Source organism: Castanea sativa, chromosome 5, assembly GCF_040712315.1.
Source record: "Castanea sativa cultivar Marrone di Chiusa Pesio chromosome 5, ASM4071231v1".
Classification (NCBI taxonomy): Eukaryota; Viridiplantae; Streptophyta; class Magnoliopsida; order Fagales; family Fagaceae; genus Castanea; species Castanea sativa.
The window spans coordinates 67805371-67821281 of NC_134017.1; the positions used below are offsets into that span (position 1 = coordinate 67805371).

At 31.6% G+C, this 15911-nt stretch overlaps 1 protein-coding gene across 1 annotated transcript; it reads right to left on the reverse strand.

Moving 5' to 3' along the window:
• Window positions 1-2252: 2252 nt before the first annotated feature.
• Window positions 2253-6975, reverse strand: LOC142635656 (uncharacterized). The gene is made up of 6 exons (XM_075809783.1): window positions 6717-6975; window positions 6499-6575; window positions 6321-6357; window positions 4215-4407; window positions 2690-2831; window positions 2253-2462 (listed from the first exon to the last, which is right to left on the reverse strand). Exons 1-6 carry the CDS (start codon window positions 6973-6975, stop codon window positions 2253-2255), a joined length of 918 nt encoding a protein of 305 aa, XP_075665898.1.
• Between the last annotated feature and the right edge of the window lie 8936 nt (window positions 6976-15911).

The window sequence follows — 15911 nt, forward strand, 5'->3', positions numbered from 1 at the left end:
CCGTTGCCGCCGCGTAAATGGGATCTTTTCCAGATGGATGTCAAAAATGCATTCCTTAATGGGGATTTGAGTGAAGAAGTTTATATGCAACCTCCTCCGTGTCTCTCTCGTTGAATCAAACAAGGTTTGTCACCTTCGACGTGCACTTTATGGCCTTAACCAAGCTCCACGTGCTTGGTTTGCCAAGTTCAGCTCTACCATATCTCGTTTGGGTTACATGGCCAGTCATTATGATTCTGCCGTATTTCTTCGTCGCACTGACAAAGGCACTATTTTATTTCTCCTGTATGTGGATGATATGATTATAACCGGTGATGACCTCGTGGTATTCAAGAACTCAAAGATTTTCACGCAGTTTGAGATGAAAGATCTTGGACATCTCGCCTACTTCTTGGGTCTTGAAATCACTCATTCTAGCATGGACTTTACATTACTCAAGCCAAGTATGCCTCTCGAACTCTTGTCTAGAGCTAGACTCACTGATAGCAAGACTGCTGACACTCCGAGCTTAATGCGCATCCGACTCCCTCGTGGGGGAAACCATTGTCTAATCCCTCTCTTTAGACGCTTAGTTGCGGCCCTAGTTTATCTCACCGTTGCCACTCGTCTAGACATTTCCTATGCCTGTTCACCAAGTGAGCCAATATCCGTCGCTCCACGATCGACTCACTATGCTGTTGTTCCGCGCATTCTTCGGTACCTAAAGGGGCACTCTCTTCCATGGTCTTTTCTACTCGCTCAGTCCCTCCTCTCGTTCTCCGTGCATTTTTCATGCCGATTGGGCAGAGATCCCATCGACTTGTGTCCACCACCGGTTATTGCTTTCTTTTTGGTTTTTCTCTAATTTATTGGTGAAGCAAGAAACAAACTCATGTAGCCTGCTCTAGTACTGAAGCAGAATATCGTGCCCTTGCTGATACCACATCTGAGTTTCTTTGGCTACGATAGCTTCTCAAAGACTTAGGTGTGTCTACATCCTTTGCTACTCCTCTTTATTGTGACAACAATAGTGTCATTCATATTGCTCACAATGAAGTCTTCCATGAACGAGCTAAACACATCGAAATCGATTGTCATTTTATCCGTTATCATCTTGTCCATGGTGCTCTCAAGCTAATCTCAGTCTCCTCTACAGATCAACTTGCAGATATCTTCACCAAGTCACATCCTAAGGGACGCCTTCGTACTTTGGTTGACAACCTCAAGTTGGTCTCACATCCACCATGAGTTTGAGGGGGGCTGTTAACATGTATAGTGTTGTGGGCTTTAGGCCCAACTAGTTTACTTGTTTAGCACTCTTACTTGTACTACACTCATATTTACTTGTACTGCACTCATATGCCTCCTATATAAAGGCACTCATGTATATTCTTTCAGTGTGAAATACAATACTATTGAATTCAGTATTTCTAACATTCTTTTATCAATTACATAGGAAAGATTTTTATAAAAGGTTAGTTCTTAAACTTTTGTGTGTGAAATCCAGTGTACATGTCAATGCTATAATATGATCCTGGAGAGTCGTTTAGCCAAAAAAACCATTTCATACTAGGCCAAATTCACTTGGACCTTTGTACTACTGTATTACTATACGTTGTACTTTCCTAGTTAGGCTAAAAGCCCGTATAAGGCTCCCTTGTGAAAGACATGATGATTGAAATTAATTTTACTCAACGACAGAATAGTGCTATTCGCACATATACCTTCCACACAACCCACATAGTTCATATCAACCTTTGGTTTTTAAAATAAAATACAAATTGATTTTGAGAATAAAATACAAATGTGACGTCTTCAATTTAATAAAAATGCAGAGATATGAAAAATTTGTGTACAATTTATGTGGAAAAAGCATTTCTATAAATATCTTGGTGTTTGAGTAGAAATCAATTTTTAATTAATTTTGGACTATTATCATTGTTTTTAGGTTGTTCAAAGTGAAATTTATGGTGCTATGACCAGCTCGAAGTAAAATCTAACTTTGTTTTGGTTTTGCATTTTTAAAATTGCGAGAAAACTATGTTTTCGTACGGAAACTTTTCACAACAACTACACTTTCCATAATTTTAACCAGAATGTTTTCAAAACAGAACTTCTAAAACCACTATTTTTTTTTTTTTTTAGATGTACATTTTCAAACAGCTAACCCAAATGAACACAACTACGTCTTGGTCTCTGTATTGTAGAACTACCAACAAGGTCAAGTCACTTTTTGAAGTCCCAAAAGTGTCTTTATCATTATGTGCATGATTTTAAGCAAGAGTAAGCTCAAGAGAGACATCATTGACATCGGCACTTTTGTTCGGCTTCAACAATGACTGGGGCGCTTTTGAGTTCATTGATAAAGACATTTTGCAATCATTCACTAGCTCTGTATTCCCTGTAAATATTTCTAATGCATGATGATTGCTCTTGCAACCGGCAACAGTACCTAGTACCACTCCCTTCTGCTCATTCCTCCCCTGAGAACACAATAAATTAAAATGGAAATATTTAGACCAATGGCAAGAACAAACGTGTATGTGTTTGTTGTGTATACTTGAGTAGAAGGTATCTCATGCATGTTATATAATAGTGTGCGAGAATCATGTAGCTATGGTCCACAAGTTATGGCCTGTGGTAAAATGCATATATATGAATAAGATAATTATTGGCATCTGAGAGAGGGAGAGAAAGAGAGAAAGAGTACTTGAGTAGTGTAGCTTTTGAGCAGATCCTTGAAGATGATGTAAGACTTTGGCTTCTTCTCCCATGCTTTGCTTGTTGTTTCTTGGTATGATAGCGGCTCAGTTACATCCTTTCCAATATTCCCCATTTCTTGCTTCACCAGCCTGCCACCAAAGTCACCAAAGACTCAATACGTAATTGATTCTCATGGCTATCTAGCGCTGGAATCCTCCATACTGAGGTGATTCTTATTCTCAATGTTAGAACACGTGGGCTGTACAAAGGTTTTTCTCTACATACACATTTTTACTTGGCATATATTATCCTTTTCATGATGATTGTTAAGAAAAAGAAGAAAACCTATCATCTTACAGTCAAATTGATAATATACATAAATGAATGATGTAAGCCACAGCACTTCAACAATGAGTGTGTGTGAGAATTATATATATATATATATTAATTATGGTTGATATATTATAGGATTAGTACTCATGATATATGTTAGAGATATATTAGCCCATTAGCATAGGCCTAAGCCTAATTCTAATTCTACTTTGTGTGCAAGTTAAGTCTCCTACTTGAATTAGAAGTCTATTATATATACAAATGTTATGGTTCATTGTAATATAAGATTTGTACTACACTCTAATATATTATTGATGTAGCACTTTAGAGTTTCCTTTGTAGATATAGATCATTAGGCTGAACCACATTACTTTCGTGTGTTATTGTGTTCTACACTTTATGCTTTTACTTCTACATTCATACTAGCATATTCAACATGGTATATCAATACTAATAATTAACATAGTATCAGAGTCATATTCCTATGGCTATGGTTTTTTGTTCTTACGATGTATTAAGAGCAATCATTATCTTCCTCAACGTTTTTTCACTACATTCATCTTTTTTGGCTTTGTATTGTTGTCGTCAAAACTCTCTGGTATAGTCATGCTACTGTAGAACTCACATCAACACTACATGATCATTGCCTTCCTCAAACTACCGTCACAAAGCCAAACTTCATTCAAGGGATCTTCTCAACCTTATTAAATCTCAAGGTTTCATCAAGTTTCCATCTTGAGTTTAAGAAGGGGTGTTAGAGATATATTAGTCCATTAGCATAGGCCCTGACCTAATTGTATTTTGTGTGCAAACCAAGTCTTCTACTTGTACTAGAAGTCTATTAGTTTAGGGTTTAGTCTATTAGATATACATATGTTATGGTTCATTGTAATATAGGATTTGTACTTCACTCTAATATATTATTAATTTAGTCATTTAGGGTTTTCTCCGTGAATGTAGGTTGTTAAGCTGAACCACATTACTTTCGTGTATTATTGTATTCTACACTAATATATTATTAATTTAGTCCTTTAGGGTTTTCTCCGTGAATGTAGGTTGTTAAGCTGAACCACATTACTTTCGTGTATTATGCTTTTGCTTCCGTATTCATATTAGCATATTCAACCTAGTGTATCAATACTAATATTTAACAATATGTATATTAAATAGTAGGAAATGTGTTAAAAAAATCCACAAACCATTGGTTTGGTATGGCTGTATTCTTGAGAGTACGATCTCCATTGCAATGAGTTCCTCCTTTGCTTGTGAACTGTAATGAGTTGGTATCAACCAATCCCTTGTCTTTTTGTTGGCAATTGCTTTGCTTTAAGCATGATAAGAAATTTGAATTAGGGAAAACCTGCATTTTTTCATTCTTTGCTGTCTCTGATCCTGCAACAAGAATCAACACATACAGCTTAAAGAAGAGGTTTCCATGGTACACTTTTCTCTCGTACAAAGGTGTGCAACCTACTTATGGTCTAAGGAGGTGTAATTCATAGTATGAATAACTATCAAACAAACCACTTGGAACCTAAACACTTGCGTAAGTGCGCGCGCTTGATTGAACTAAAATGCACATTTTTCAAATATAATATAGAATACTCTTTAATTAAAAAAAATATATGTAACATCTGAATAAAAGAATTAATAAACTCAAATTAGTAAAATATTTTTCCTGTTAGTTAAAAATTTAAAATGGAAAGTGCAATTGCACGGAATTTAAGTTCAAATTTTACATAAATTATTTTAATTTCTTTATATTTTTATATGGTAACTTTGAAAACAATTAGTAATGGACAATATAATAATAATGTAGTCATAATATTTTATATAATTCTCTTGTACCTTATTAATCAACTAAAGTATATGATTCTTCTATATATATATATTCAAAAGTCAAAGACCATATAGTAGAAAAATAGTAAATTAGTGTAATACGGTGCCTTAATAAAAATGTTTGTATAATGAATTAATAATCATATCAATTCCTCCAAGGTCAAATAATTAATTTTCTTGATTCATAATTTTTTTTTACCAAAAAAAGTAAAAGCGTGCCTAGACATGCGTTTTGCTTCTTTAAAAAGTGCCCAAAAAAAAACGTGCCTCACCCACCTTTCATTAAATGAGCACCGTTTCGGTTTCGGTTTCGGTTTGGTGAAACGTTTATTTCTTGACGTTTTCAATTTTGAACTTCAAGCATACATAAATGCATTTTTAAAAACATTATAGTCTACGGAATAATTTTCCATCCCTTTGACATTGATTATTCTTTTCAAATTCTGTTATCAGAACTATATCTTGGATCATTGTTGTTTACAAAAAAATTCTTTGTAAAATATTCGATACATTGATTTTACTATATATTTCTTTCACATAAATATATTCTTCACATATGGATCTTCTCAGTACATATATTTGAGAAAAAAATACAATAATTTAAATAATTTCATAATTTTTTTGTCTAAAATTTCATATGGAGCCATAATGTTGAAAGTAAATTACAAATGTGACAAAGGTTAGAGTTTTAGAGATGAAATGTACTATTGCATGTCCGCAAACTTTATATATTCTTTCTTTGTTCTTATATGGCAAATATTATGTATTAGGACTGTCACACATCCTTTATAAGTAAAATTTTATGAGTTGAAGTTACAACACCATTGATGAAATGCATAGGAATCTTTTAAGGAAATGACAATAAAATTATATGTCTCGGTCAAAAAAAACCACATCGGCCATATGAATTACATCAAACAATTTATATTAGCCCACTATTATTGAATTTGTTGCAAGGGATCAGTGGTTTTCAGGTCTTATATTCTTATTTATTCAAAATTCTTTAGATTCAACTCTTATTTGAGATTATTCTTAACTAATAATTATCTTATTCATCTGTTATCATTCTTTTGTATATAAACATTTTTCTTCTCAAAATGTGTGGACCCCATATATAGCTGTGTCTCACACACAATAAGAGGAATGATGCATGCATGAAATACCTTTTGACAAACAAGGAATTGTTTTACTTTGACTGATTGGGAATCAGTAAGGTAAGTACTTTAATAGGCCTAGCTACCCACGTTAGCCCCCCCAAAAAAAATCTTGCGGTGACATTTTATCATAGCAGATAGCTAACTTTGAAACTGTGAAGAGCTACCTTTTATGATCACAAGGGTAAATGGAATTACCAACCTGATCTTCATTGTTAAAATCAAAGGAAAATTGGTAAAGAAATGTATATGCCTGCATCAGGAAAAAGGAGTACATGTGTTTTTATTATGGGGGATCATGATTTTACATACCTTCTAGCATCTGCTCATGCTTCATGCTCCTGTACATCTGTCAATAATCAAGCTAAACGTTAGAAAGACTATCAAAAATATCAAAACTGCAATCACTCCAAAAAAAGATCATAACAAAGAATTCACAAGATAATAATATGTATGATCTTTATCTGTAAAGGGGGATTTGATGAAAAACCTGAAGATGGCTCTTTACGTGAGATAATGTAAGGCCATTCACATTCATTATTTGTAAAACCATCTTTGGAGTAGCTCCTATATATTTAACAACAACAAAAATTGAGGCTTTTGTTAACCAAAAATTAAGCATAATATTACTTCATTTCCTTTTATAAAAAAAGAAAAAAGAAAAGAAAAAGAAGGTGATAATTGGGCCATAATAAATAGACAGCTTACTGTCTTCTCCTCCAAGCCTTTCAACTGCATGCACAAAGCAGAGATGAAGATCAGGTGTCCACCGGAGGCGAGGCATTTTGGATCGAACATATGGCCTAACTACGGGCGGCGATTTCAAGCTTAACTCCGGCAACCTCTCAATGGCGTGCCGCTTAGAAGGTCTCATGATATGAGATGATTTTGAAAGATACTCTTTATTAACAAGAGAAGAGAATGAAGACCCTTTGTGTGAGCTCTCACCTTCAAATCTCTTCATCATGGCTTCTCGTGTGTGAAAGAGAGAGGTCAGGGGGGAGTGTTTGCTCAGGATGGTTCAAAAGAGAATAAATAGCAAGTGAGACTTTGTTACAAAGTTTTGTCCTTATGTGCAGCTTTTCCTACTCTTCAGTTAAGTCCTAAGGAGTTTCAATTGGAGAAAGGAAAAATTGGACACGGAATTTCAGGCTTGGTTTTGTTCAAAAATGCCTTCATGATTGGGTGAAAATGAAAGGTAGAAATGGAAAAAAGCAGTTCAGTTTTTAAAAAATCTAGGTGATATCATTATTATTTTTTTTCTAGACATTCTTAGGCCTTTTCTAGACATTCTTTTTTTTTTTCAAAAAAGGGAGGAAAAAAAAAACAATAAGATTCGCCGAAAGTAGAAAACAAATAAAAAATAAACAGTAGCAGAAAGAAATCGTGTACCGTTAAGTAAAAAATAAACAGTAGCAGAAAGAAATTGTGTACCGTTAAGTAGTAGCGGAAAGAAACTGTGTATCGTTAAGTAGTAGCAGATTAAATATATACATTATGAAATACGTATGTATTTGTTTCCGTTCGAATTCTTCAAAAATGTTTTCAAAACATAAATAGACCTATATATGAGTATATTATGAATTCAAATGAATATATACAAGTAATGTACAAGATGGAATATTTATGAGTATATTAAATTCATAATTAAAAAAACTATATATATATATATATATATATTAAGTAATTTAGTTCATTAAATTTTTAGGGCATATTCAAAGTTAGTAAAATGCTTATGTTCTCTTAGTATAATCTAGCAAGATATCATCAAAATCAATTAATTAAGTATTTAATTTTTTTTTCCAACTTTGACATGTTTTAAAGAAAAATAATAAATACATGGAGGAGATGGTGTTTAGTGTGTTATTTAATTCACAAAATTAGCAACAACAAACAAACAAACCAACAAAATTATTCATTATCTCATATTCATATGATTTTAACTTGATTTGATTTTTTTTATTCATCTAGTATATATACATACTTTCTATATGACATGAAGATTTAATCATCCAAGTAAATATGAAAAAAATTTAATAGATTAAAGAAAAATAAATTCAAGATTATTATAACTGATGAGGAAATATTGATGTTTAATATAAATAGTATAACATGAAACAAAAATAAATTTTGATTTTGGTAATTTTTTCTTATATAATAATACACTTTGGCACAATAAACAATTATATTGTTGATAATAGTAATAAATTATAATCAAATTAAAGTACTTTTGTACAAATATATTATAAAAAAATTTAATACATATTTTATATTTTTAATTAAAATATGCATTTTTAGAGTATTTTTGTTCAATTTCGTAACATTATCTATTTTTAATAAAAAAATACTTACTTTTAAAATAAAATATAACGCATATATTTTACTAACTATGCCATGTACCATATTTTCCTATTTAAATAAATATGTGTTCTTTAGCAAAATAATAATAATAAATATGTGTCCAACATAATAACTAGCTTTTTTGAGATACAAACACACAAAAGGAATATTGAACGGAATATTTTAACACAAAGCACAACATGATAACTAGCTTCTATAGGTAAGAGGTTCTTTCACTTTACAAAACAACTAGTCACTTACTCCTGTTATGCACAAAAAGAATTTAAGAAAAAAATTCATACATCAATATATATTTAAATAATAAGCTCAATGACAAACTACACCTTCTAAGCTTAGATGTATGTCAATTTCGTTCCTTAAATTTTAATTTTTTTCAATTTCATTCTCGATATTTTATTCCATACCTGGCCAACGTGATCCTTCCATTCCTATGAAATGGACTGCCATTCAGTGTACCACTTATGCCAAAAGTCTTCTAAAACATTTTTTTTTTTTCATTTTTTTTTAACTTGTAAAATATAAAAACCCAAAAGCTAATTTCTAAATATAGGAAACTATTAAAAAAAAAATTTCTTCTCTCTTTCCCTCTTCTTAACTGAGCTTTGTACCCCATTTGCTTCCTCTATTTCTATTTCTCTTAGGGATGACAATTTTGCCCCGCCCACTTGACTCGCCTCTCCCCGCTTTATTCTACGTGAGTTTTCCCCACCTTGAAAAGGTAATGAAGTAGGGATAAGGAGAGATTTTAGCCCCAGCATCACGAAGCAGGACATGAGTGGGTTTAGACTTTTTAAACTCAACTCATCCTGCCCCGCATTGGTAAGAGTTAAATTGTAAATTTATTATACACTAAAACCCCACTATTTAAATAGACATTTTATCAGCTTATTTTATTCTATCCAACAAGGCTTTCTGCCTCCTTTCTTTTCCTCTCTAACAAGGTTGAAAATAAGGTACCAATTTTAACATTTTTTTTTGTCTTTATTATGAACAAATTTATATACTATTGAATAATTGATTTTATATTATGAGATTTTTGTTGTGACATTATCTTTTAAACACTTTAATAATATTATTCAATTTTTGTTAAAAATTAGTTTGATTTGACAGGATAAATTTATTTATAATTTCAAGTATATTTTTATTTACGAAACATGTTTTATTAAAAACAATTGTAATAGTTGTGGGCAAATTAACAAGAAGTAGAATTTTATAGGGTGGGGTGGGGTGGGGTGGGGCTTTGCGAGGCCCTAAGGGGCAGGGATAGGACAAGAAAAATTTCCCATCATGTGGCGAAAACCCCATCCTTTGGACCTACCCTGCCCTATTGTCATCCCTTCTCTCTCCACAAGACTTGAGTGGGTCTAGGGCATTGCATTTGCGATTTGGGAATGAATATAAGCTGTTTTTGAGATAGATTTAGACCTTACATCGCAAGGTTCTTCTTCTCTCTCAACTCTCAAGTAGCTGGGCATAGCCAATACAATGCCCCGTCATCTTGACTCAGCTAGAGACATCTCCCGTCTCAAGCTTTCATGGTTGGGCTTTTCTAATTCCCATAATTAATTTTACAAAAAAGAAATCATATACCTTTTTGTAATTAATAAAAAAGTTTTGTTTTTTTTTTTGGAATGCTGAAAATATTAAAATTACATCATTTTTTAGGGACTTAATTGATGAAAGGGTAAAATTTAAATACAATTCTTTAGGTATTGTAAATTAAGTTCCCTAATGAAATTCATATACATATAGCTGCATTAAATCTTCTTTTTTTTAAAATTTTTTTTATATTTTATTGGTCAATGCAACCATATTTTTAAAGGTGACAAACGTAAAGTTTTTTTTATATAAACAATAAATTTGAGAAGAACTTAATATTGAATAGACTTGGATATTTAACAATTCGACTATATTAAAAATGTGATGAAAGTCAACAGACAATATTTATAAAAAAATAAAAACTTTAGAGACAAAAATGAAAACTGAACAAATTTAGAGGATGTAACAAAGATTTATCAAAGTTTTTTGTATAAAATTACTTATATACGGATTGATCACAATATTCTTGTTAAGGTTTTACCTGATATTATTTAGACGAGAAAAGAAACTCCATTGAAAAGATTCGAGTTCTATTTTTATAATATTTTCCAGATACTGAACGCTATAACGTGCAAAAAGAAAAGAATTAGGTCATTCACCATAAAACTGACAAAAAACACCCAAACGTTAGAAACATTGACATGACATAAGCAATTGCAGGTCCTAAAGGAAACATGCCGAAGGCCCCCCATCAAATAAAAAATTCAAACTTTTTCTCATTCCGTTCAGTCAGAAAGACTTTCCAGTGGTCTTTGTATTCACATTTACTTTAATCTCATCGACATCACCATCCACTAACACTACAACATGTGTTGCCACGTAGACATACTTAGCATGTCAGGCTCTCTTCCTATGAAGACACGTTGGCATTCCAATTTTATACCTTATATATATATATAAATATATATATTTATATATTTAATAGGTTTTCCTTGTTTCGGTTGTTCAAAAATATTTATGTACCCTATTACCGCACATTTTTAGTGCGATGGTTACTTCATAAGTATAAGTGCTTACAGAGTGTAGGATAAGGATCGGGGTTCAAGTCTCCAAGAGGGAGTTTCACACACATATACACTTAAATTAGACTAAAACAAAATTTTATCTAGTATAATATATATATATACACACACACGCTAAGTTTAGGCAGAGATGCAAGGATTATTCAATAAAAATACATTCCTAACTCCTTATAGAACAATACCTAGAAAATACGGATACCCTATATTGAGAAATTTGAACGGCTCCAACTCTCTGTATTCCTTCAATCCCTTTACTAATATATATAGAACTTAGCCACAGTATTTAGAATTAAGTGTTGTTCCTTAAGTTTACTTTTTAAATATTCAATTATGCAGTTTTAACTAAAAATACACTTGTATTTATGAGAAAAAAACCACATAGTTGAATTGTAAGATTGAAATTTAAAGAGCAAGGTGTAATTATTGTGCCTAAGTTTTGCAACTATGAGGTTGCATGCGTGTGTGGAATCAGTTTTTTTGTGTAAAGCTAAAACAATTAGAGTCTGTTTAGAATCTGTTTATTTTACTGAAACTGAAAAAAAAAATTATGTTGAAAGTATTATAAATAAGATAAAAATTAGCTAAAATAATATAATATGATTCATAAATAGTATAAAAAATACAATAAAATTTATAAATAGTAGTAAAAATAAGTTAAATATTAATATAAACTAACTTTTTAATTTTGTCCAAACACAAGCTAAGAATGCACAGACAAAATTTTGCATGTGGGGACGTGGCTTTCCATGGCCATCCTTTGCTGACAGAAGTGGGAAAATGCAGAAGGAGACGGTTTCAAATTGGGGAATATTCTCTGTATCCATTGCCAGAAGCATGGACAAGTGTTTTGTGATTATGGCTATGAGAAAAAAGTGTTGAAAGTTGAAACTAGCTGGAGAACTGTTAAAGTAATTCTGAAGATCAGGTTTGATATTCTTGAATGATAGTTAGGTGGAACAGAAAAAAGTATTACTAAGAAATCGGCTTATTTTATTAAAATTAAAAAAAATTTAGTGAAAGTATTGTAAATAAAAGTAAGAATAAATTAAAATAGTTCAAAAAAATTCATAAATAATACCAAAAAGAATAGTGTGATCTATGAATAGTAACAAAAATAAGTTGAATAATCTAATAAGTCAGAAAAATAATTTTTACCAAACACACACTAAGAATGCAAAGAAAACTATCACCTCGTACTCTTCGTGCGTTGGTCACTTAACAAGTATCAGTTCTTGTAGGGTGTGAAAGATAAGGGCTGGAGTTTAAGTTTTTAGAAATGAGCTTTACACATATATATACTTAGATTAAGTTAGAGTAGAATTCTATATCAAAATAATAATAAAAATGCAAGAAAAAAAAAATACAAAAATAGAATATTACTTCAACAGCAATCTAGCTTAACTAATACTTACTAGTTGTTAATCCGTGCAATGCACGAAATAGTTAAATTTAAAATAACATATATTTAAATAACAAATAGAAAGTCATGTATGAAAAAACTATTAATTAAAAGTTAATAGAAAAATTATTTTATAATTTAAAATAGTTTCCCATAGGTATTGTATAGGTATCAACCAAGTAGGATGCACATTTAAAATTTAAAAAAAAAAAAACTGTAATAGTAATGGCTGCTTTTGTTTTAGTATTTATCCACACAAAAAAAAAAGATAAGAATTTGATAGGATATGAACAAATAAATTGTAGTAGAATTTGAATAGTTTCTCATAAGTATTGTATAAGTATCAACAAAGTAGGATGCGTATTCTTAATAAATAAATAAAATGCAAAACTTTGTCTTTTAACACTCACATGCACAAACGCTACACCACCACCATATGAATAGAGATTATTACACGCCCTTATTTAGTTTCTTATCAATGTGAATTATCACTTTTAATATGAGAATTGCACCTCCCCACTCCATATTATTCTACTATTCAATCTGGGATTCCAAAATCAAGTAGGAAACATCTAAACCATTCCCATATGGACTATACTTCTCTTCTTTTTTTTAAAAAAAAAAACAAAAAAACCTGTGGACTATATCACAACATTAATATAAAATTGATTATTGATGGCAAGAAATTTGTGGTTTTGATGGTTAGGAATAAGCTCTTCTTCTTGTTATTGATGACAATTTCTTTTATAGAGTGGTTTTTCCAATATCATAGGAGGGTTCTATATATAACATACACAGTAGTACAAATTACACCAACTTTAGAGAAAATTTGATTGAGGAAATTGTTAATTATTAAATCAAGATTACAATTAAATCTAATGTTTTAATAGTAAAAAAAAATTTACAATTAAAATTTTCACATGTACATTTTTGGCGAAACTGCACTATTGGTCCCTGAATTTTACTCTGTGTGCGCAATTGGTCCCTCAAGTTTGAAGTGAGCACAATTAGTCCCTTAAGTTTTAAAACTGAGTTGTATTGGTCTTCTTACTTACTGCTGTTAACGGTGTTATGTACGTGGCTAACGGGTCAATGACTTGACATTTTTTTTAATGTTGTGGTATGTTTTTAATTAAAAAATGTTTAAAAAATAATTTCCACAAAAACTTAAAAGCAAATTTGATATTTGTTTAACTAAGGCACGACAGAGAGAGAGAAGAGGAAAAGAGAGATTGACAGCCACAAGCCTAGCCGCAGGTGGAGAACAAATCCCTAGCCACCGCTGTGGAGACCAAATCTCTCACCCATCTTTATCTTTATCTTTATAAAAAAAAAATAATCACCGACCCACAACAAAAATCTAACAAACCCACCAACGATTACGCACAAAACTCCAAAATCATCACCGACCCACCATTCAATTCCGCAAAATTAACCCAAATCAAACCAGACCCACCAAGTTTTTCACCGTGAAATCCCCAATTTCACTTCCGGCAAAGCCCCAATTCGTTCCACCCTCCAACAATGACCACCACACGAAAACAATCGATCGAATCAAAAAATGAATTTTGAAGAAAGGGTTAAGGAGAAAAACTTGCACAGAGGCACGAAGATAATCAAAGAAAAGGGATTATGTGAAGCTAAAGAATCTTCTATTAAGCAAACACAGAGAACCTTCTGCAAGAAGTAACCACAACAAAGCAGAAGAGCTCTCTCTCTCTCTCTTCTCTCTCCAGAGAGTGTGCTTTCTGTTCTGTGCCTCACTCTGTCTCTTTCTCTCTCTTCACAATTACTTTGGAAGGAATAGAGAAAGGAAGCAACTTTATATCGTTTAGATATGATTGAACTTTTTTTTTTTTTCACTATTTTATTCTGCTACAAATTTTTTTTGTAGTGGTCAAGCTGTAGTGTTTCAAAGATAAAGATAAAGATGGGTGAGAGATTTGGTCTCCACTGGCGGCACCTAGGGATTTGGTCTCCACCGGCGGCTAGGCTTGTGGCTATCAATCTCTCTCTTCCTCTTCTCTCTCTTTGTCGTGCCTTAGTTAAACAAATATCAGATTTGCTTTTAAGCTTTCGTGGAAATTATTTTTAAAACATTTTTTAATTAAAAACATGCCACATCATTAAAAAAAAATGTCAAGTCATTGATTTGTTAGCCACGTACGTAATATCATTAACAACAGTAAGTAAAAGGACCAATACAACTCAGTTTTAAAACTTAAGGGACTAATTGTGCTCGTTTCAAATTGGAGGAACCAATTGCGCACACAGAGTAAACTTCAGGGACCAATAGTGCAGTTTCGCTTAGATTTTTCATACTAATAAACTCACTCACAAGTCACAACAATAACAATATTATAAAGTTGTAATCATAGAGAGTTAGAGCATGAAAGATATCAACATGTCCTTACCTCTACATTTACTCTGAGCAACTCCATGGATACAACATTACAAAGTGGTCTCATGAAGTCTTGTACCCTCTTTGCAAAATCTTCAATTTGCTATGTGTGTTTACTTTGTGAAAATTTGAGTGAGTATGAAGGGTTTCGACCTTGGCAGGGATATATATTTGTTGAAATTTTTGTTATAGAATTTTAGTTGAAGTAGAATTCCAAGCTCTTGAAACATATATCTAATAGAGTTTTACTTAAACTAAACTATTGTAACACTTGATAAGATAATTATACGTTGAAGAGAAATAATAAATATATAAGATATAGTACCTAAAATAAAAAAGAATCTAAAAGAAAAAAAAATAGTGGTGACGTGGAAAATTATAAGAGCTCTAGAGGCTTCGGTTTTATATATATTAGTTTGTCAATTGACACCTCTCATTGTTTCTAACAAAGGATCCATTTGGATTTGGGGGTGAAGGTGAAGAAATAAAGGGGAGTAGAGTAAATTCAGCTGAAAATAGACTAATTTTTTGTCAAATCTACTCTACTCTACTCTACTTTACTTTACTCCCTCTCTCTCACCCTCACCCTCAATCCAAAAGGACCAAAAGTTTCTAATAAAGATGTTCATGGTTCAAATATTCTCTCAATTATCAAATTATCAAAATTAAAAATCTATATATTCTACAGTTTGATACAACATATTGTTACAACGAGATTGATTTATATTACATTCAAATTAATTTTTATTAATACCATTATAAAATTATATTTACATTATTTGTGGTCTCATGAAATATTCTTAATTTTTTTTTTAATTTAACATTTCCCTTAGCATTAAATTATAGTAACTAATGATTTCACTTGCTTGAATATTATGATGATATATAAAACCAATAACTTTAATGATATAAAATTTCAAATCTTTTTTACAAGTGCTAACGTGGTAATTTGTGATTTATTTACGGGAAATTATTGTGTACTCTCGAAGTATTATAAATGCGTACTCTCTCTTTTCATATGAATGTTGGATCCTACTAATTAAATTCATGATAGGACCCACCATTCATGAAAGAGGGGAGAGTACGTATTTATGGTACTCCGGAAGTATCTGATAATTTTT